A 22,507-nucleotide genomic window follows, 5' to 3' on the forward strand; every position below is an offset into this window, starting at 1 on the left:
GAAAGCACAGCAAATCAGCGGGGACTTTGTTCCCGCCGCTCTGCCCGTGGCTCCTGACGGGAGCTGTAGTTCTTTTCCCGCAGCTATGGGGCCTCGCGGCCGTCCCGCCCAGGAACAGGCTGGGCTCTGCTGCCGTCTCCCCGGCTCCATTCTGCCTTGTGGTTCGGGATTAGCCCGCTCAGTCCCAGAATGGCTTGGACTGGACGGTACCCTAAAGATCATCCAATTCGAACCCCCTGCGGAGGGCAGTCATTTTTCACTAGAACACGTTGCCCAGAGCTCAATCCAACCTGGCCTTGAACACTCTCAGGGATGGGACATCCATAATTTCTCTGTGCAGCCTGTGCCAGTGCCTCACCACCCTCACAGTAAAGAATTTCTTCCTGTATCTAATCTCAACCTGCCCTCCTTCAGTTTAAAGCCACTAGTCCTTGTTCTGTCACTACCTGCTCGTATAAAAAGTCCATCTTCCTCCTTTTTATAATCCCCCTCCAGGTACTGTAAGGCTGCAGTGAGGTCTCTCCAGAGCCTTTTCTTCTCCAGGCTGAACAACCCCAGCTCTATCAGCCTGGCAAGAAGCTTATTTAAAGGTAAGCCCCTGGAGGCAGTTTCTATTTTCCACCCTTTTATTTTGTTATCATTGTCACTGTGTTGACGTAGGAGAAAAAAAAAGGGCTGTACTGAACATTCCTAGTGTGTATTCCTAGTGTGTATGGGCTTTGTAGTGAGTGCCTGAACAAATAATATATTAAGCATAACTTCATACATTGTATGACTGTATGTACAGTCGCAGCTGCAGGTGGGAGTAAAGCAGCATGAAAAAGGTTCATTCCAAAGGCTCTCCCAGACAATCCAAAGGCTCTAACATGAGGCTACAGCCTGTAGATATAAACACAAAGGGGTGTCACTATTCATATGAAACACACTGAGAATCTGGGGTAGTGGTCACAGCCTAATTTACAGAGGGAAATGTCAGGGAGCTGCCAAAGCCACTCTGCAACTTGATCAGCAAATTTCCATAGCATCAGGGATCCTCCACATTCAGGTTTTCCAAGCAGTCCTCCACCAATGTTAAAAATAGAAAATTGCTGTAAAATAGTATAGTTAATAATGAAATAAATCATCATTACAATTATTCCCTTGTAAATACTGCTAGACATTGCATGGCATGGCAGGCAGCAAAGCTGTTTCCAGAAAAGACACAGTACAAAATTAAAGGCTCATTAAGTCTTTCTAATGCAATAATCTTTCATGGAACAAACACATTGTGAGCTATAACTGGTGTGCATCACCTGCTCCCTTCCCAGAGTGGAACAAGCAGGTCACACCCTTAGGTCACACTCAGGCTGGCTCAAGGCTTCTTGATGGCTTCAGTAGAAATGAGTCCTGTGTTCACACAGAACAGGCTTAAAAAAGCAGTCCCCACACCACAGCTGTTCATTTTTCATTGCAGTTCTAAACAAGCCTTTCGAATAAATAATAGTATTTAAATAAATTCATTTTAATGTGAATCAAGTTCAATATGATTGAGGAATACTTATATTATTTTCAATAATAAAAACTCTGTTATGTAACAATAATCAAAACTAACTCCTTTCTTTAGAGAGAGAACAGCACTGACAATATCAGGTAACTAAAACCCAACTCTTAGATTAGACTTCACTTTTCCCATCTCCTTCCCTACTGCTGTTCTGGGCTTGGTCTGTGTTTTAACATAATCTGCAATAAAAATTTTAGAAAGATCAGTATCAAAGGGCTGCTGTCAGGTGCAATGACAGAAGGAGCCCTGGCTGCAATGGACAGGGGGCCAGGCTGCTTCCTCAGGCGCTCAGGTCCAAGGTGTGCAGCTTTTGTACTTCAGCATATGCTCTGCCCCTCATTACCACAACTTCTTTCAGGAGCCTTGTCTCACTGGCTCTTTGTGCTTGTCTACTGAGACTGTCCTCTCACCCATGCTCTGGGATGCACAGCTCATGTTCCAGGTCCCCAGTCTTCGTAAATTCATCTGCTGCTTCTCCACAGCCTCCTTTTTCAGTTTTCTACTCTGTTATTGCAAAGAGCTCATGAGAATCCTGGTGCTCCAGGGGCCTTTTTTCACTTCCAGCACTAAGTGGCAGCCATTCCGCTACAGGCCTTCCAAATTCTTGTGTGTAGGCTCCTCCTAGCTGACACTGTGAAAAACCAAAATACTTTGAAGGGTTTAGTTTTTGTCATGAGCACTGGGAAGGGAACCATTTTGAAGAAAAAGTATTCATAGACACGTAAGCTTTGGCTATACATTCATACTGTCTTTGAAAAAGGAAAATAGGGTAGTGAGCTGGGAAAACCAACAAGCAAACAGAAGGAATAATATAAGAAAACATATTCTGCTTAACCTCTGGCAGACTAATTTTACTAAGGTAACTGTGAAATGGAGAGGCATGTCCTGCACTATGTATGACAACAGCCTACTTGCAGGTGGGAGATTTGAGCAGTTGCTGTTTTCTAGATCTCTCTCGTGGGCCGCCCTCATCAGATCAAAATGCTACAGTAATGTTCTGCATTTGCAGCCACACGTCACAAGGTTACACTATAGGATTGACATAGTAATTGAACAGTTTTTATAGTGACCAAATAATCCAACCCCAGACCCAACAGGCAACCCAGTTAAGGGCACAAATATTAAGTTAGCCTGTCCTTCCTTGCTATTTTACTATCACATTAAATCTGTCAATACATGTCAACACAACTCTACATACGAATACTAATGAAACAGTAAATAATTCTTGTCCAAATTAAAAAAACTCAAACAAACAAAAAAAGGAAACAAAAAACCTCAAACCAAACCAAAACCCCAAAAAGCAACTACAGCCAGTTCCAAGGCTATCCTGACAAGGAGAGGGAAGAGTTAACTGCCTAGGAGATAAATCTCAGTTTGAAGCGCTTATCCCATCCCAGACCCCCAAGAAATCTGGCTTTTGAGAGCTGAGCTGTGCTGTCTCTCGATCCCTCTACAAGCTTTTCAAGGAAGACATGGGGTGACATTGTACTGGGAGCTCATTTCAGCGCCACACTGGTGTGGGACAGCACAGACAATGAAAAGCAGAAGTGAAGAGGAAACAAAATGAAAGACTTCTTGCCTTTCCGGGCAGCAGAAGCTCTGCACTCTCAGCCAGAGGATCAGGGTTGGCAAAGAGCTTTCTTCTGGTAATGACATTTCAGTTCCTGCTATTGCCCTGGGGACTGCGGGGACATGAGGAGAAGCAAAAATACCCACTGCAAGGTGCTTGTGGTTGCCTCCCATATAACTCTGTGCTCCCAAGATACACTAGAGCCTGCCACCAGCCAGCACACCTGGGGAAAAACCACAGTCTGAGCTGTGCCAACTTCACCAGGAGCTAGGAAGGGCTTTAAAGATGACTGAGGGAGAATGGTGGTAACATTAATTTCTCCACCCTCCCCAAATCCACCACACTCACTATAACAGAGACAGTAGACCAGAGCCGTGGCTGATTGCCCACAGCTACCTACAGCTCCAATCACAGAACATGTTTCCCTTCTAAACATTCAATAGCCCTTCCTAGAGAGTTGAAACCAAGACCCTCTTCTAAGGGAGTGCAACTGAAGCAACTTGAGCAAACCAAAATGCCAGAGCACAGTCAGGCAGGCAATTGCTGATGCACATGCCATGCCTGCAAGGCTGACAGAGCAGCTCAGTAGCTCTCCAGCCATGATGCAAACACAGATGCTGCTGCAATCCCTGCGGATGGAGCGTGTTGTGCTTTTACACTTTCAGAGGCCAGGTTATGCTGTGTCTCAGGCTGGGATCTATGGTACAGAATCTGCTTTGACAAGCTGAGGGAAGAAATGGCTCCTTGGGCAAACTGGCAGATACCCCAGTATTGTAGGAAGGCAGTAAAAATAAATATTCCCCAGACAGAGCACCCTGTGGCTGGTCTTCAAATAAAAGCTCATTTTTAGGGTGGGAAGCCTGATCACATACTTAGGCAGAATTGGTCATTAGGAGCAGACTCTTCTGACTGCTGCTGTCTTTCACTACAGGATCTGTTCCAGACTGTCCAGAGAGGATGGGCTGGAGTCCTTGAGTTTGGCTGAAACTGGAAGCAGCAAAAAGACCATCTTGGAAACAGGAGGTGGAGTTTCTTGCAGAGAAATTGCGTACCATGTACTGGAAAAATGAAACAAAAGCTGGAATGGCTGTCACTGTCACATCATCCACCTCAGCCTTGTCATGGTGCTGCCACTACTGGTAAGAGGCCACCAGCTCTCCTTTACGTGAGACTTTGTCAGGCTTTGTCTGGGCTTGTCTTGGCCTGCCAGGAGCTGCCATAGCTCGTTTTGCTGTTACAACAGTTGTCTAATGACCAGGTGACTGCTACCAAAATTGTCTTGGGTTTTGTGCAATTATCTGGCGTTTGGGCTACCCAGTACAAGAGAGACATGGGTATAGTGAATCCAGCAAATGGGCAGCCTGGTGATGAGAAGAGCCTCTGTCAGATGGGGAGAGGCTGAGGGAGCTGGGATATTGGAAGGTCAAACATTAGAAAGTTTACATCACTGAACTACACATTGAGTACAACCATTAGCATCGTTGTAACTGGACAATCAATACCTGACTGGATTGCTAGAACTTTGGGTGTGAATTCTTTTTGGTGGTCCAAGAGTCGAATAAATAGGAGTGAAACAACCTAACTTGGACACAACTGAATGGCAAGAGAGATACAGATGACACCCTAATTTTGTTGGCGCCCTGAAATCCTCCCACTACTAGAAACAGCCATAGTAGTGCCCCAAATGGTGGGTTCTGGTTCTCCAGTAGAACCAGAGAAAGCAGAAGTAGAGGGATGTCAGGAAAAGAAACCCTATGCAAATTTTAGACTCTTGATCATTCACATCACCTCAAAAACTGAACTTGGCTCAGTCAGCACCTTCAAAGAGGGACAGAGCAGCTGTGCTGTCACATAGAATGCATCATGGAATCTTTCAAGCAAATCTCTGTGTTGGCATTTAAAGTTGGAAGATCTGTGCTGTGCTCTGCAAGGTTCCAGGACTTCCCCACTTCAGATGCTTTGATTTGTCCTGCAGGTCAAGACAAATTCTAACCATGGTCTGTGTGCTAACTCAGTGGCACAAATGAAAACTGTTTGCACTAAAACCATGTAAGTCAGAAGGCTGGGCAACTTTGCACTTTACTAGCCTCTATGTGGTCAGAAGGAATTTTACTTATGCTCCATCCTGAGAAGTCCCCCAAGGCTGAAAGCAAAACTAGGCTTTGCTTTGTGGCAGGGAAGGAAGAGGAAAGCTTCTAGAGCACAAATCTAAACAATCCCAGGCTGCTGTCCTGACTTTCAATAAATGGGGCTTTTTTTGCTTACTGCTCTCCTTTAGGCCAGGAGCAGTCCCTCCCAATGCACCAGGGTAATTGTGGGCTTGGTGCAGAGCTGGTTTACACCATGCTGGGGTGAGCAGTATGAGGTTTAGTCAAGGGCAAACACCAAAGCCCAGGGCTGCTTTCCTTAAGCCTACCACAAACTTTCCACTATCCTGCTGAAGGCTTGCCACCAACCCCTTTTTAAATACAAGATTCATTGTTGTAATTATGTTTATATCCAAAACCCAAGCATTTTACTCCCACTTTTGAAGATCTCCAACATACATTCATGTTGCAATACACCATTACTTTTATTTGGCATTTACCTCCTCCATCGTCTTCCACGAGCAGTTTCCTGGGTCAGCTTGCTTGTGTTACCTGTTTGGGATCTGCAGATACGCTGATGTTCCCAACACAGCTGGCATTACACAGCTGTGCTCTGGTCACATCCGTGGTCCCATCTAGTAGTGCATAATACCCTGGTGGAGAGTCATCCCCTAGGCAGCCAGTACTGTATACACACGCACACCATAAGGCTGGATTTTGGAAAGCCCTCAATGAACCAGCCACATCCACCACAACCAGTTTGAGCACAACACGCGACATGACCAGATTAACTCTGTGTGAGCACAGCTGTGGGCAGCACACAGCTGGGCTCAATGCCCGCACGCTCCATGGCGACAGCACTTCTGTTCAGGAATGCCTCTGCGCCCGGCAGGTCACCAGATGTGACCCGGGGTGACAGGGTACCCATACACCATCCCGGTGCAGCACCTGCCTGCAGGACATCCACACAAGCTTACCTCATGCTCTCACTTCAGTGCCAAAAGGCGCACAATATACTCCAAGTGAAATAGGATTTTTAATATCACATATCCAAACAAATAGTTCTCATTTCAAAATGCAAAATAGGTCCTTTGAAGATCGGCTGCTCCCAGGCTGTGTGAGCAGGGCGGGGCACAGCTGACTGGCACAACTGTTGAGGTCAGACCTCGTTTCTTTGGTAAGATACATGCCGGGAACAATGCGAATGTAGAGTTGTACCAAAAGAGTCCATTTAGAAGACTAATTATTACTCCACACCCCTTATTAGAGATTTGCATTTTAAAACAGTCATATACATTAAATAGCTCTCCGACGCCTAGATAGCAAACATTTGAAGTAGCACATATTCTGCTACCCCCACCATTTTAAGAACAAGCAACACATGTGGGAGAGAAGGGAAACATTAAAAACAGGCTGTCTGTCTCACACAGTTTATTTAACAATAGGTAATAAGAAATCAATTTTAACAGTCTATACAGTGATCGAAAGTTCTTATTTATAAGTAACCAACTTTAATTGCATGATATACAACATTTGAGGGTTTTTTGCTTTCTATTTTCAAGTTTTACAGAAAATGGAAGAGGGTGGGAAAGGGGCATGGGAGAGAGAAAGCAAGCATAAAGAAGAAACCCCAGGGACTTTTTCTCAGGTTGAAATAATCCCACTGGAAATGTTTCTTACCCTCTTTTTTATGTTTTTTTTCCTTTGTTAGATGTAAAAATAACAAAAAAATTCTTTCAAGAAAACAGAAACCACAATATATATACTACATCCATTTGGCAGCTGCCCCTGTGTATTTCCAAAAATGTTGTCTTCTCTCTACATGTACAAATTACTTTAATACTTGAAGTTTTTTTTTTAAGCTCAGACTCTTGTATAGAAAATTCTTGGAGGACAAAAGTAGACTTCAGGAGGGGACTGAGTTATTTAATATTTTTACATTTTTCAAAGAATTGACATATTTCCAACCAAAGAGGAAAAGATTGGTATTTATTTTTATATATATATATTTATATATGTAATGTAGTTTTAAAGCAACATTAACCCCTTTTGTCCTCCGGTTTTAGGAAAGGTTCTCCTGTGTTTTTCTGTTGTTCTGTTTTTGTGTTTTTTTTCGCAGTGACATGATGAAAAACCAGAATAGGGGAAATGTTTACCATCTGCCTCAGTAAATAATAACTATCAATATTACATATTTTCATTAATTTAAAAAAAAAATAAAACCTATTGGAGGCATGAGCAGGGCATCCTTTTGGTGAACAACCAAAAGACCACCTTACTCCCCCAACCTCCCCAACGCACACAAGGAAAAAAAAAAGCCAAGAAAAAGGACTGGTTATGATTCCAGCCATAACAAAAATATATTCTTTGTACTCTACTGTCCCTCAGGTTCATTGTCGATTTGTTTTTAAAACCACAAACTACTGCTGCAGAGTTCAGATGTGTTCCAGGGAAAAATGTCGTTTTAGCTAAGAAAGATTCAAAAAAATTTGTCTTCAGTACAAAAAGTCTTGCGAAAATAAGTTTTTTTTTTATTTTCTTTGTTTTTAAATTTTTTTTTTTGCTCCCAAAATGCTACAACGTGTCTAGTGTATGTCTAGTGTACTCTGTGAAAGGTTTGAATTCAAGTCTGAGTTCTCGGAGCTGAGCCCCAGTTCCGTGGCGCTTGTACCATGGAGGCCTGCCATGCCGGCATTGCTAGCAAGCTGGGAAAGCATTGCACTCTGGTCTGGGCTGGCAAAGTGCCCTTGATCCATGGGGTTAGCCTGGGCAGCTACCAGTCCTGGATGTGGGGAGCTGGTCTGCGGGGAGACGTGGTGTGGAGAAGGCTGAGGCTGCATCCGAGGGGATGGGCTGGAATGAGGGGGCTGGGACTGGGGCCGCGGTGAGGGTACAGGCTGTGGAGAACGCACTTGATTGGTGAGCGATGAAGGGAGCTGCTGGCCCTGGAGGTGCGGGGACTGTGCCTGATTGGGGAGCATGTGCTGTTGGGGGCTCATAGGATTGGGCTGAGCTGGGGATCCCATCTGCTGCTGAAGCAGCCTTTGCTGGAAAGCCTGTTGCAAACTGGCTCCTGTCTCTGCACTCATGGCCTGTGGAAGCTGGCTTATTTGTCCCATGTTTCCTTGCTGCATCTGCTGCATGTGATGCTGCATTCGCTGCTGTTGCTGCTGGGGATATCCAACACCCTGGGGCTGCTGAAACTGGTTGTGGTTGGCCATCCCTGGCCCCAGTGCCGGTCCTGCTCCCTGCTGCTGCTGCTGCTGGTGGCGTTGCTGCTCCATCATCTGGTGCCGTCTCATCAGGAGATCTCGGAACTGGGGAGCCATCCCCGAGTGATTCATATTCATCTGCTGTGCCTGAGGATTCATCCCTGCCATGGCCTGCTGCGGCTGCTGCTGTGGCTGCTGCTGGGGCATGCTGGGTCTCTGCACTCCTGCTTGCATGGGGTTCATGTTCTGCATGGCCGGGTTGGGGTGCACCCCTCCTTGCTGCCCTTGCATGGCCTGCTGCGGCTGAAGCCCTGGCTGCCCCTGCGGGATGCCAGGCTGCCCCGCCATGCCCTGCGGGTTCTGAGACCCCGCGTACTTGGCTGCCCGCTGCTTGATGAAAGCAGCCAGCAGCTGAGGGTTGGAGTGAAGGATGTTAAGCACCTGCTGCTGCTGCATGGGTGAGCTGGGAGACCTGAGAGTCCGCAGTAGGTTTTGTAAGGCCGCCTGGGGCAGAGGTTGTTTGGGCTGAGCAGCGCCAGGTACCTGACCCATCCCTGGCTGAGGGGCCATATTCATCGGCTGACCCGGCTGAGCTACTGACATCATGGATGGCCTCTGCATTCCTGGCTGCAGCTGAGCTTGGGGTAAGGCCCCCTGCACCCACGGTGGCTGCTGCTGAATTCCTGCTGGCCCCATTCCTTGATCTATATGGCCACCGGGACCTCTGCCTATCTGTGGAGGGTTCATTCCCATTGGTGGCATCTGGGGCATCTGGTGCTGAATTGGCCTTTGGAAGATCTGAACCTGCGCCATCTGGCGCTGGGTCTCTGCTGCCCGCTGGATCTGCATGGCCATTTCCACTGCTGCCGGAGGAGGACCCTGAACTGGTGGCTGTGGTGGCTGAGGTGGAGTTGGAGGCGTCACCTGGCCACCTGCCTTGCCCTGGGACACAGCGCTGGGGGGCTGAGTTCTTGGCATGGTGTATGGTGGCATGCTGTTGGGAGGTGCGGGCTGAGGCTGTGACACAGGCTGGGGCGGAGGCTGAGGTTGTGGGGTTTGTGGTGTCGGGGGCTGCTGGCCCGTTGGAGTTGTCGGCGTGGCCGGCGTGGGCGAGGGCAATCCTTGCTGCTGGCCCGCCACACCCGTGCGCTGCATGCTCGCCATCCTCCTTCGGAGCATCTGCGCCTGCTGCAGGCGGTGCTGGAGCTGCTGCTGACGGAGCTTGTGTTTGATGTTGAGGCAGAAGGGCACGGGACACTTGTTCTCCTGGCAGTGCTTTGCGTGGTAGCAGCAGAGAGCAATGAGTTGCTTGCAGATGGGACACCCTCCATTGGTCTTGCGTTTGCAGCCTTTGGTGTGTTGGACAACCCGTTTCATCTTCTGACAGGATGGCAGCGAGCAGTTGGCATTGCGACACTGGCAGGCGTGGACCAGAGACTGGATACAGCGCTGGATGCTCAGGCGGCGGGAGTCGCCCGGGCTCTGCGTCGTGGCTGTCTGCTGGTTGTTGCTCTCATCATCTAGACCGAGGCCTAATTTTTCCATCTTGTGGTCATGGTTTTTAGTGTTATAGCAGGTGATGCACAGATCATAATCCTGCAAAGATGACAAAGGATGAGTTATCAGTGTTCCGAAACTACGTACGACAAATGAATAAATTATGTCCTGCCACCTCAACAAATTACTCCCAGTCGAGTATTTGTCTGTTCCAGGCAAATTGTTGCTCTAGGGAAAAATTCATGTCATGTTGAGGTACTAGAGAAGGAATAAATCCAAATTATAGCCAGGGAAAGTGTGTGGGTGTAAGGGTGTCTGAAAGCTACACAAATAAATAAACCTTGAAAAACAAGTTGGCTCTGAGCTAGTAAGTCACACATTATTAGCCAGGCCAGAAAAATCCCAACAGGAAAGGAAAAGAAATAGGCATGGGACAAATCACTGCTCATCTGCTCCTGCTTCAAAAGAAACGAGCAGGAGTGGCAGAAGAGGTACCAGCTTTCAAAAAAGAATGAAAGTTGCATTTTCAGTTTGCAGTTGTGAGTTAAACAGCAGAGAGTGCTGAAAGAACAGAACGCATTCTGTGAAAGCAACAGCCCATGAGTTTAAGTTCAATCATTAATCTTTAAGAAAAAGATCTAAGTTCTTAGGATTGACTAAACCATAGGAAATTCAGAATTTACTTTCTGGTATATACCAAGAAGGTTAAAGCACATGTATGTGCTTGTATACATACATATATGTGTAAGGTAATGGAAGTATCAAATTGTAATTAGGATCAAATCTGAGTTGCTCATTCACTTCCAGCAGGCTAGAAAACTAAGTTAGAAGCCAGATACAATGATAATCCAGCTTCCAGTGGGCATTGAACCAAACCCCTGGATTTGATCTCAAACACACTGCTTTTGCAAACACTTCTGAAGACACAAATGCTGTCTTGCAGCATTCTACAAAGACACAACATAGTAGTGACGGAGTCACAGGGGTATTGGGATCTGACTTGCAGCACAGCAAAACCACTGTGCCAGAAAACCAACAAATACTGCTGCCCCACACTTCTGACTCTGGAAGGAAAATGTACACATTGCTGCAATGGTAGGATCAGCTGATCCTACCATTGCAGCTCAAGCCATGGCTACAATTGCCAATTTCTTAGGCAGCAGCACCTTAAATAAACTACAGAAAACAACTCTATTTCAGCTCTCCACAAGGCAGAAATCACACCAAGCAGCACATTAGCAGAACCACTTGTTAAGGAAAGTATTTTCCCTCCTTTCTGAACTCCCAGTAGATGAGCTGCACAGATCTTTTTCCATCAGTTAATAATGAGAAATCAGTTCAGGTAAAGAGCACTCTGGGGAAAAGATACAGGGGCAGAAGCAGCAAAAACTTCACCAAACATACCTCACAGACAGTGCAATGCCATCTGGTCTCCACATGATGCTTGCACTCGTTGCAGGTGTAAACAAAGCGGTCTTGGCTCTGGGTATGCAGTTCCACCAGCATGCACATGGTTGACCACTGAGCCCTTCGTAGTGAGGAGAACTCCAGGTGCTTGTCTCTAGCAAGGGTTAGGAAAGCATCACGCCCATCCATCAGGTCACATGGAATGAGCGGGTCAGGTTCGATGATGGGAGGCAGGGAGTTGGCTGCAGGGCCAGCAATGAGACGGATGACAAAGAAGACCTGAAAAATAAAAAGACTTAATATGCTAGCGCTTATCAAGATATTTGGTCACCAAACCTCATTACGGAGTGTACAGTTCCAGGATCAGCTAATATTTGAATGGCCTGCCGCCAGGTGGGGTACTTGTGAGGCCTGGGAAATCTTGGACCTCTGGGTGCCCTGCTGCTTGACTTTCCTCTGAAGAATTAGGAAAGGGGTACTGGACTGAACAGTAACAGTAGAACTGCGGTGGCAATCTAGACTGTTGGGAAGTTCTGCATGAGCACAGCTGCATTTATTCCCACTGTCCTTGCAGCAAAGAGCACCCAGACTTACTAGTACTGGTCTGTTTGGGTAAGCCACTCAATTCTCCAGCCAAACTTGTATAATTTACAGGGTATAACTCTGTGTGAAGTATCAAAGCTTTGTACATCTCTTTACTGAAGTAAAAAACATTCCTCATTGAATCAACTCTTACCTCCTTGTGCTTCTCCATAGTGGCATACAGCTTTTGGGAGAGGTCATTGGACACATTGGGCATGCCAGGCTTCTTCTTATTGCCACGACTCAAGCTGCTCTTGTTTTTACTTGTCTTCTTATTGTTCTTCTTTTTGGCATTTTTGCTGTCTCCCTTGCTCACCTAGCAATTTTAAAGACAATTTATGTCAGGTATCTAAGCAATACCACATCACAGATTTACTATTTTTACATATTCTATAACTGCAGGACGAACCACACTTCAAAATCATTTACTCTGAAGATACATACTAGGGTCCCCATAAACATTAACTCCATAAGAATTACTCCAAAAGATACCAAGATCAGCAGTACATACATCCAAAAATATTAAAAGCATAGATGCTCAGGACGTACAAGCAAAACATTATATAATGAAACTTGTTTATCTGTTATAGCTACGCACTCTTGGACAACCATCAAGGGGTTCAGTAGATGAATACTCAATACAATTCAAAAGTAAAAATAACTGCAAAGTGTAATTGGAATTGCACTAAACAAAGATAAGAAACACTTAAACCACTTAGATTTAGTTTGCTACAGCTAAGACAGATTTACTTTTAACAGACTGCATTAAACGGATTTTGGTATGAAGCTGTTGTTCTAAGTCTAAAATGCGTTAGTAGTGCAACTTCTAGCATGCACCTGTCATAGCCTCCAACACTCAAACAAAACTTAATTTCAACTATATTCTGTTAGCCATTAACAGTTTATTGCCCACTGGGATGCTTAGAGAGCCCCTCAAAACCCCACAGCATAAGATGATTAAGGATCAAAGTAATTGCTAGCCAAACAAGCATTTTTCCTAAGCTTAAAACAACTTTGTCAGAATGGAAATTCCCAGTGAACATGGATGACTATCACATATTATTGCCCCTTCTTCAAGTATGAAACATAGGATCAAGAAAGAGTTAAAAGTATTTGTAATAATAATAGTAAAGTTAAATTCTAATGTACTGGAAGTTGGCCCTATGTCAGGATTTTGGAATCAAACTGCTGTGAAGGCTCAACTAAATATTGACCAACCTCACACAGATAGCTAAATGATCCTTCACAAGTGGTTTCTGGGTATATTAGAGATGAGGACTTGAAGCTATACCTTGTGGAAAACAAACAATACCTTCCTAAGAAAGATGTTACTTAATGCAAATTTGACATCATGTTGCCTGATTTCCTGCACTTTGTTTAATCAAGTCCTTGAAAGAATGTATTGCAAAAAGCAGCACAGCAGAATCACAATTTCTAAATTAACATTAAACCTAAATTTTTTTGATCCAAAGATCTTCCAGCAAAAAAATTGTAATCCCCCCCTCCCAAAAAATCTAGGTATCTGATGAGGTGATAACACAGAAGTGTTTAAAGAGTTAAGTAACAAGTACTACTGCCTGAGCAAAACTACTAACCTTATCCTAGATTCACCATTTCTTCCATAAAAGTTCAGAGCATCCAAGGATAGGCAGATGCATAAATCCTGCATCTGTTCACTTTCAAAGTTACTTTTGAATTAAGAGGCATCTCTTTTATTTTTGAGGGGTTTTTGTTGACCTTGATAACACAGTTGTACATTCTCAAAAAAATTGCACAAGACATCAGTAACAAATTTCTGTAGTTTAAGGTAGCTCAACAACAGTTCAGCAGTAATTTGTGCTTCAGATCCTCAATGCCTTAAAGCTACTAAACAAACATTGAGAGTCAAGTACTAATTCACAGCATTCCATTACTTTCTCAGAACTTTCTGCTAAGATTGGTGTTATATCATCTAAGTTAGGAAGAAAAGAGTGAGCCACTATTTAAAAGTTAATGCTTAAGGAAAAAACTTCCAAATCAGGCTGAGGTGTCAACAGGATCACTGATAACAACTGGATTTCAGCAAAAAAATGCTCAACTAGCAGCTGCTTCAACAAAATTACATTTTATAATTAGATAGTTTATAGTCATATGAACACTCACTGTTCATCCAGATGTACCCTACTGGTATTTTACCAGCTCTAATTTATAACCTGTAAAATTGAAATTTAATTTAGAGTGAAAAGTGAAAACCCCAGTTAACCAAAGTGCCTTGCATCCCTCTTTTTTTTATAATTAGCCTTATTTAATCAGAACTTTTACATTAGATCATGAAAAGCAAAAGCATCCTTACATCTGTGCTTTCATTACTAGTGTTTTCTTCTCTCTTCCGTTCTTCTTCCTCTTGCTCTAGTTCCTTAATGCTCTCCTCCAGAACATTAGGCCAGAAGTCCCCTTCAAAGTAAGGGAGTTCCTTTGCACTTGTTAGACGGTCTTCTGTTGCCTGCTTAAATATATCCTAAAAGAGAGCAAGCCCACTTTTGGTTATCACAATTACAAGCCACATAAGGAAAGGCAACATTCGCAATGAGTGACAAGAAAAGGCATCAGCAGACTAAACAAATGAAAGTTTAATATTATAATTCATTTTACGAGAACACATTCTAAGTGCAAATTTAACACTGTATCTGTTACAGTTTGTCAAATACATTTCAAATATTCCCACTCAGAAGAAAGAAATCATTACTGTGCGCTAGATTTCAATATGCATTCTTACCAACTGGGACAATGTGATCACCATAATCTCAACGTTCATTTAAATCCTTATTCCAAAGATTTTAAATACTTCTAACTAACCTGCAATTTGATCTAACACAAGACGATTTTAAGATTCCATATGTGTTCTTTTGCTCTTTTACAGTATTCCTCAAGAATTTAGCTTGTTCTAAGGAACGATTTCAAGTCTTTTACTAGAACGATTCCAGAAGCTACATGTTTTAAAGAGAATATGTTTTAACTCTAAACTTTTGGTGCTCATTTCACTTAAAACTAATGCAGTAAACACCAAGAATCAGGCACAATGCATAACCCAAGGAAGAAATCAAGACAAGATTGACCAATCTCCCCCAAACACACACTTAACACACCTTGTAATCATGGACGATGCGCTCCGACACAGACTTGTCCAGCATCTTTTTGTACCACTCTTGCAGTCGCTTGGGTTTGGGTATCTTTTGGTCAGGAGGATGGCAGTGGAAGATGTAGTCATCTCCTTCACTGGGCGGGCACGCCCAGATGTGTCCAGTAGTATACCTGGCATGGTCAGACAAAACCGCGACATGTGGGCGCTGACAATGCACTCTGGCGTGCTCTCCTCTCTGACACCAGGTGGCGCCACCACCGAGGTTGGCAGCTGTTCCCGGACCTATCATTTCCATCTTTTCACTAATTTCCTAAAATCCAGAGCTATATATGGAACACTTATATGTAAAGGGTGCACATTTTACAGCCTACATAAAAAACAAAGCTTGACACAAATTTGCAACTGCTATCTCCCAATTAACTCATGGAAAAAGATGGAGTCTAGGTATTTCAGTAATGAAATCGTGAGACAGAGCAGTAATATTTTACCTAGCAACATTTTAAAACTAGATTTACTTAAAGACACAATTCACTTTTCTATTGTAAATCCTCTGGGTTTTGAGAATCAGTTTGAAAAAGTTTTAGAATTATATCTGGGAATGAACAGGTACTGCCAACTTGTGGTATTGGGTGCACAATCTAGAATACTATTAAGAGATGACAGCCAATTAGTAGCAGCTGCAGGAAATGTAACACCTAAGATCACTTCTTTATATCCTCAGTTCTTCTCTATAAGTTTTTGAAGAGAACTCTAGTAGGAGGAATAATCAGTTAGAGAAAAATAACCATCCTTGCCCTGTTGAGAAACAGCTCTGCAGAACCCTCCCTAAGCCCTGGGAGCTGCAGCCAGTTGTCATTCCTTCTGCCTGAGAATGGAGAGATGATACTGCAAGACCAAGATTGTTCTCCCAAAATGAGAACCTGATATTACCCATTAGCACAGAAAATAGCATTAAGTAAAGCTTAGGCTTGAGCTCTATGCAGCAAATGTAGACTCACAGATTAGAAAATAGACAATAAAAAAAGCAGAAAGAAACCTAATGTATGCTTTTGAAGTAATAAAGAACACACCACCTCACTGACGTACTGAAGATATTACCTTCAGAACTATATATATGTAAGCCATTTTAACTACCCTAACTTTTCTCATCAGCTGCTTTAAATACAGTCCCTAACAATTTCTCCACAAACAACTTCACCAGCCTACACTAGGTACCTTGACAATAGAGTGATGTTTACTTAATTGGCCTTTCTACTTCAGTAATTATGGTAATTTAATTTCCACCTTTCTTGTTACTGCAGTTGTTCTGTGTTCTTTTGTGCTGTCCAAGTGTATTTGCTTATTTCCTTCCTAACTCTTCAGTTTCTCACATTTTCAACTACTCAAGATTTCTTAGTGACCTTATACAACTGTTACAGAGCTAACCAGTACAGACGAAACACATAACTTTCTCCTTATAAACAAGGGTAAGAACTTACTTGCTAGCCCAAAAGAATGACCTAATTAAAACCATGGCATTACACAATGATAACATTTTATGGACTGGAGAAGGGGCTCACTGTTTCTGCTTAGACTTAAGAAAGTTTTCCATAGATTTGGAAACATAAAAATAGCTGAAGCAGAGGCCTCCCCTGAAAAGCTTGTAATCCCTTCTTCTCCTTTTCAACTGTACACCATTGTTGTCAAGTTATTCTATCACGGGTTAATACTTAGGTACCATATTCTTTAATATAGGATGGAGTAATTTAATTTGCAGCAAGACTACTCAGCACAAATGCGGTACAGAAGAAAATGTTGTAAGATACTTACCCTAGTTTTTTAACATATTCTAGATATCCAATTAGTATTTCATGATAGACAGCAGTCCTCAAGCATTTAGGGCGGAAGAAATGAACACTGTCAAGGTAAGATATATACACTCGCCTAAAAAAAACAAAACAAAAACACCATGAGAAAGACAAGAGATTCTGAAGTGATTCTACAAGTTTATTAATGTTATTTTATACATCTGAAGCATCCATTACAACAGCAAGCTACAAAGCCTCTGATCCTAATGTACCTTCAGAAACTTGCCCTTCTTTTGATATCCTAGCCTCATCTCCTTAAAACCATTCAACCCCTTCCTTGAAACCACAGATTAGTGATCCTTAAGGCAACTCTGTCTTCCAACTAGCATCCTCAGTAAGAAACAACTCTAAGATTACAGTAGCTACTCTGTTTCTAGAATCTAACAGCACTAAGGGTCTGACATATGCAACAGAGAAACTCTGTACAGAACTACAGGAGGTTCATCCAAACAAGAGAGTACCAAGGTAAAGTAGACTTTTGTGGGGTTCCTCACCTTTGATTGGGTGGAGGGCAGTCTGAGCCATACTCCTGCACGTGCATTCCAAAGAAGCACAAGTCTACACCATCAATCTCCTCAAAGGCAAAAAGTGCTTTTGTTCGGTACGGGAAAGACTCTGCCATCTCTCCACTGTCTACAAACCTGCAGACCAGAGGGTAGAGTGGAATACCAAATATATTCACATATCAAAGACTGCATGTTACTAGGTGAAGGCAACAAAGATGAGGGCTACTTTAAGTGTAATTTTAGTGCAATTTGAAAGTTAAATATGAGGCACTCACTTTTTACTGTGAAAAAGACACTCATCACAAAAAATTATTATGCTGCTGGAACACCTGTTTGTCACTGCTTGGCTGGTAATGAGGCTTGGAATACAACAGTCTTTTTTGACTGAATATTGGAAAAAAAATTCTTAATGAAAAGGACTGTTAAGTATTGAAGCAGGCTGCCCAGGGAAGTGTTCAAGTCACCAGCCCTGGAGATATTTAGAAGATGTGTAGATGTAGCATTTGAAGACATGGTTTAGCAGTGGCCTTGGCAGTGCTAGGGTAACAGTTGTACTCAAACTTAGAACTATTTTCCAACCTAAATTACTTTATTTAATCAAGTGTCTAATGTAAGTACAAACTTCTGCACAAAAAGCAAAATTAGAAATAAACAGACCTTGCTTTCATTCCTGGTTTTACTTCAACAGTTTTGTCAGATGCATGTACCACCCTAACTGTGACCTCTCCTGCCTCAGGGTGATTCTGTCGTCTTAGGAAATCATTGACTCTGTTCTCCAAGAAGGTACCAAGTCTTGTAGCTGGTAATCCTGCAGGAGGAAAATACAGCTCTAAACATATACAAAACCGAACTGTTCCGATGTGATTTCTCTACTCAGATGTTAGATGAAATATAACTTTTAACACATGCAGTATGCTAACATAAATTAAAGCTTTATCTTTAAACCGTACCACTTCTAGATGGGGTGAGCTGCATTTCCCTTGCAGGCACATTTATGGCTTATACATTATTTAAATGAATAAAGAATCTGTATTTCAACCCAGTTTCTATCTTGTCTTAGAAGTCAATCACAATTAAGGTTTTTCTTGAACAGATGTTATTAATTACTTAAACTGGATTACAAAACGCTGCTTTCAGACACATCTTCACAAGCAGACATTGCATTTGGAAGTATATTCTGTCTATAAAGCCATACTAGCCAAGTTAGTATCTCCACTTACCACTTACCAAGAGAATATATTTCAATAATGGAAGTGCTCTAAAACAGTTTGTTAGCCCTCTAAAACAGAATGTTAACTAACACTTCTGTCTGTGAATGCAAACACTCTGAACACTACAGAAGTGATGGTCAAAACTGACCAAAAGTATCCTCCTTGAGCTCTTAAAAAACTTAAATAAAACACAAAAGCCACCTCCTCCCCATTCTTAAAATATTTAATTTTTTTTGTGAAAGTGCCAGAATCTTACTTTTAGCAGAAAATTTGTTCTCTTTCCTGGTTCGTCCTGTTTTCTTTAGGCAGCCATCACAGACAAAGCTGAAGCAAAAAAAGAAAAGGAACATGAAGTCACCCCAAGTCAGAACCACCAAGTTCTCTAGCATCCTACCATTAGAAGCAAAATCTTTCACCAGATTTTATCTGATCTGGAAAATAGCTTAACTGAAATTTGAAATAAAAACACAAAGAACAGCCCAGCTGTTTCAGAGCTGCAGAGGAGGATCTAAGCTCCAGCTGCTGCACGCCCTATCAGTTGCTCGCATCACCACTGGAAAGCCCAGGGAAGTCTCCACTGGCAGATCTGATAATATCAGTTCAAAGTATTCTTTTTGCAAATAGGTTCAAACTGCTGTCTCTGATGATGATAAGACATTGCAACACCAAGCATAAGGCTGATCTTTTTTCTAAATGCCCAAACACACTGTAGACTGAAATAATTCTATGATTCTTCTTCACTTACAGGACATCCATCCTCTTCTGCAGCAATGTGGATGTGATAATAGAATGCTAAACTCACACTTTTTGGACAAGAAATGGGACATTTAAGCTGTTGTAAAACTTTTTCAACATATAATTCATCATTATTTTAGAAGTTTTTAAATTGATCAGAAGAAAACACATGTGTTGATCAAGAACCATGGAGCAGTTAAAGAAAACTATATCTTTTAAATTTAAATTTAATCTGATCACTGAGGTCAAAAAAGTTGACTTGTCTCTTAAATCCTTGTTACAAAATTTTTTGAAGATGATGAAGAGCATGATTTGTACAGAAAACAGATCAATCTGAAACTGTTACCAGAACTAAAAGCATATTTTCATGAAGAGCTAGCATCTCTAAACATAAAAGGCTGAAATGCTCTCTTCCACACAAAGGAGCATTGGAAACATTGAAGATCAGAAAACTTGACACACTACACTTTAAAACATACCATCTAAATTTGATATTACCCTATAGATTGTATAAAATTTTCAGGAACCGTAACTTCTTCCATTAAACAGTTTTTAAAATATAACCAATATAAGGAAGTTTATACATGAGCTCTACCAAATAGTAAACATGCTATCTACTTAATAAGGAGAAATTCCTTACCCAGAAGGCCAGATTATCTCATTATGAAGAACACATATCTGGTGCATTTTTCTTCCGCACTCTATACATTCAACAAATCTGTACAAGGCAAAAAAGGCAAAGGGAAGCAAAGGTTAATAGAATCATTGCTTGCTTGTGTATTTTGTAGTACTTTATTAGAGCACTTCTAGCATTCAGGCTTTTGAATCTAACACAGAGGGAATATCTATGCTGAGAACAGCCTTCAGAACAAATTAAGAACCTGCCAGCTCAAGTCAGGCAGACTATGCAGGGATACTTTATTACCATGTGCTTGTCTTACCGCCATCCACTCTTTCTTTTTTCCAAGTGAAGCCCTTTTAAGGATATAGATCTGTAAACTGCTTGTCGCTATAAAGGGCAGAGGAAAATGGATTCGCACATGTCAGAAAGGAAGAACCATGTGAACTACTTGGCTGTTAGTTGCCCCACTATGCTTGAACTCTGAGGTATATTGCAAATATACTGCAGAAAGGTGGGAAGAAAGAACAAGAAGCAAATACCAAAGTCACCTTCAGAAAATTAGCAGAGATTTAAGGACAACTGAGACACATCACATGGTTTAGTTCCCAGATGCTGGTGAATAGAATTATCCAAAATACCTAAGGCTGCTTCAGGTATTGGGACAATATGACTTCTTTTGAACATGCCTGTCTAAAAGTTTCAGAATTTGAATGAAGAGTTGTAATCTGTGTAGAGCATGTGCTATCATACTGTATGTTAGGCTTATATTCTACCTTCACTTTAACAAAGGGAAAGAAAAGTTATGAATCAAGCTACTATTCTCCATCCCACAGCCCTCGTAAAACAGAAGAACTGTCTGACCCTTGTGCCTTTAGAAGGATGGTGTGGGAACAATAAATATCCTTTTTCCTCATTCATTTGAGAACTGAGATAATGTTTGCAAAATAGCAGCAATAGGCGTGTATGATGCAGGACCATGTAAAACTGCTTCAAAAAACTGTTTAGGAATACCAAGAAAAGCAGCTGAGTCACCATCATCTTAATGCTACTGAATGACTACAGCTCTGCTTTCAAAGTAGTACAGAATAACTGGCTGATTCAAAATATAGCAACTTTTCCTTCTACTACAGCTGCCTGTAAAATGCAGCAACTTTCTAGAAACACCAACAGCACTAAGAGCTACTGCCAAATGACTCAAATCAGTTCCGAGACTTGACCGTTTGCCACAACAAAGTTTCAAAGCAGAGCTATCTGCATTCATCCTTTTGTTGAATCTACATGCAAGACAACAAAATGGAGTCATTTCAGCCCATACATCCAATGTTACATATTTCTCAAGCACAGCCACAGTGGTTTGTGTTCTCAGCACTGAATACTAGATCTGCTGATTACTGAGCAGTCTCTACCAACTAACTACATGAAATTGAAAACATTCAAAGGCAAAGCTGATGGTGAATGAATAACATGTATCTTAACAAGTATTTATAATAAAATGGGGATCATTCAAAGAGTGACAGCAATACTTACAGCTCAGGATCCAGTGTATCATTTTTCCTTTTTGAAAACTGTTCTTTGTTTATTGTGCTATGGAGAAACAGGCGATAAAACTCAGTTTTAAGACAACAAACATTCATGCAATAACACATCTATCCACAAACCAAGACAAAATTACAAGCAACGTTTTTATATACTCTCTAGAACTACAAGGAAAGTAATTACATTTTACACAGTGACAGACAACTGAAGTGTATGCCACCCCACTTTGTCTATTTTTCTCTTGTAGAGAGCAACATTGTTCCCTTATTCAGTTTTACTACAGGATAAATATTAAAGCTTGCTGACAATTCAAGTTTTGGATAGGTCTGATCAGTATTTAATGGTGAAAAGACTACTTGATATGCCTCCCGTATTCTGCAGGCAGAGAAGTCCAATTATCTTTGATTACTGAGAAAGGTAGATTATCTTTCTGCAGATTCCCCTAGCTGTCCTCCATTAACTTCAAAGGATAAATATCAGCTTCCAAAGCCTGCAATCCCAGCCATTACTATACATTATCTCTACTGACTCTACATCAGTTTCAAGGCCTAAAATTTCATCTTTTTGACAGAAGTTTTAAACTACCTGGTTCAGAACATACAATACTCAAATCTGTGAGAATTTACCCCAAAGAGTGTTATCCATAACATGAGAAGATCAGTATGTCCCTCTCCGAGAAGCAATGACACAGACTCACTCCAACTTGCATGAGATTAATTAACCTTCCTATCTCCTCTTATTTCAGTATTTATTCTGAATCATGATACCTGCAGAATACTTGAAGCTCCTTATAAAATAAATGATGACGTTAAATAGCTAAATTCAAATTATTCTTATAATATGGTCCATGGAACTTTAACAGGACCTACCATGTATATTCCTATTATGTATTCTCTGACGTTATATTGATTAAATTTTGGATCTTGGCTTCTACTAGAATAGCAATCCATCTATCCACAGGAACATGAAATGGCCCACTGTACTGACCAGCACATAACATTATTTCTTCCTTTTTCCTTCCAGAAAGGCAAGTC

General features: G+C 42.0%; 1 protein-coding gene across 1 annotated transcript in view; it reads right to left on the reverse strand.

The window, feature by feature from the left end:
• Positions 1-6,611: 6,611 nt before the first annotated feature.
• EP300 (E1A binding protein p300) overlaps positions 6,612-22,507 on the reverse strand; it is a 61,039-nt gene continuing 45,143 nt past the window's right edge. The window contains exons 21-31 of the mRNA XM_004175906.6: positions 21,465-21,521; positions 19,956-20,033; positions 18,837-18,904; positions 18,027-18,177; positions 17,358-17,504; positions 16,826-16,939; positions 15,021-15,186; positions 14,228-14,392; positions 12,050-12,211; positions 11,311-11,592; positions 6,612-10,005 (exon numbers count right to left, since the gene is read on the reverse strand). Coding sequence (XP_004175954.5) covers positions 7,783-10,005; positions 11,311-11,592; positions 12,050-12,211; positions 14,228-14,392; positions 15,021-15,186; positions 16,826-16,939; positions 17,358-17,504; positions 18,027-18,177; positions 18,837-18,904; positions 19,956-20,033; positions 21,465-21,521 — 3,613 coding nt within the window. The 3' untranslated portion in view covers positions 6,612-7,782. The remainder of the gene's footprint in view (positions 10,006-11,310; positions 11,593-12,049; positions 12,212-14,227; positions 14,393-15,020; positions 15,187-16,825; positions 16,940-17,357; positions 17,505-18,026; positions 18,178-18,836; positions 18,905-19,955; positions 20,034-21,464; positions 21,522-22,507) is intronic.

This window comes from Taeniopygia guttata, chromosome 1A (assembly GCF_048771995.1).
Source record: "Taeniopygia guttata chromosome 1A, bTaeGut7.mat, whole genome shotgun sequence".
NCBI classification, from domain to species: domain Eukaryota; kingdom Metazoa; phylum Chordata; class Aves; order Passeriformes; family Estrildidae; genus Taeniopygia; species Taeniopygia guttata.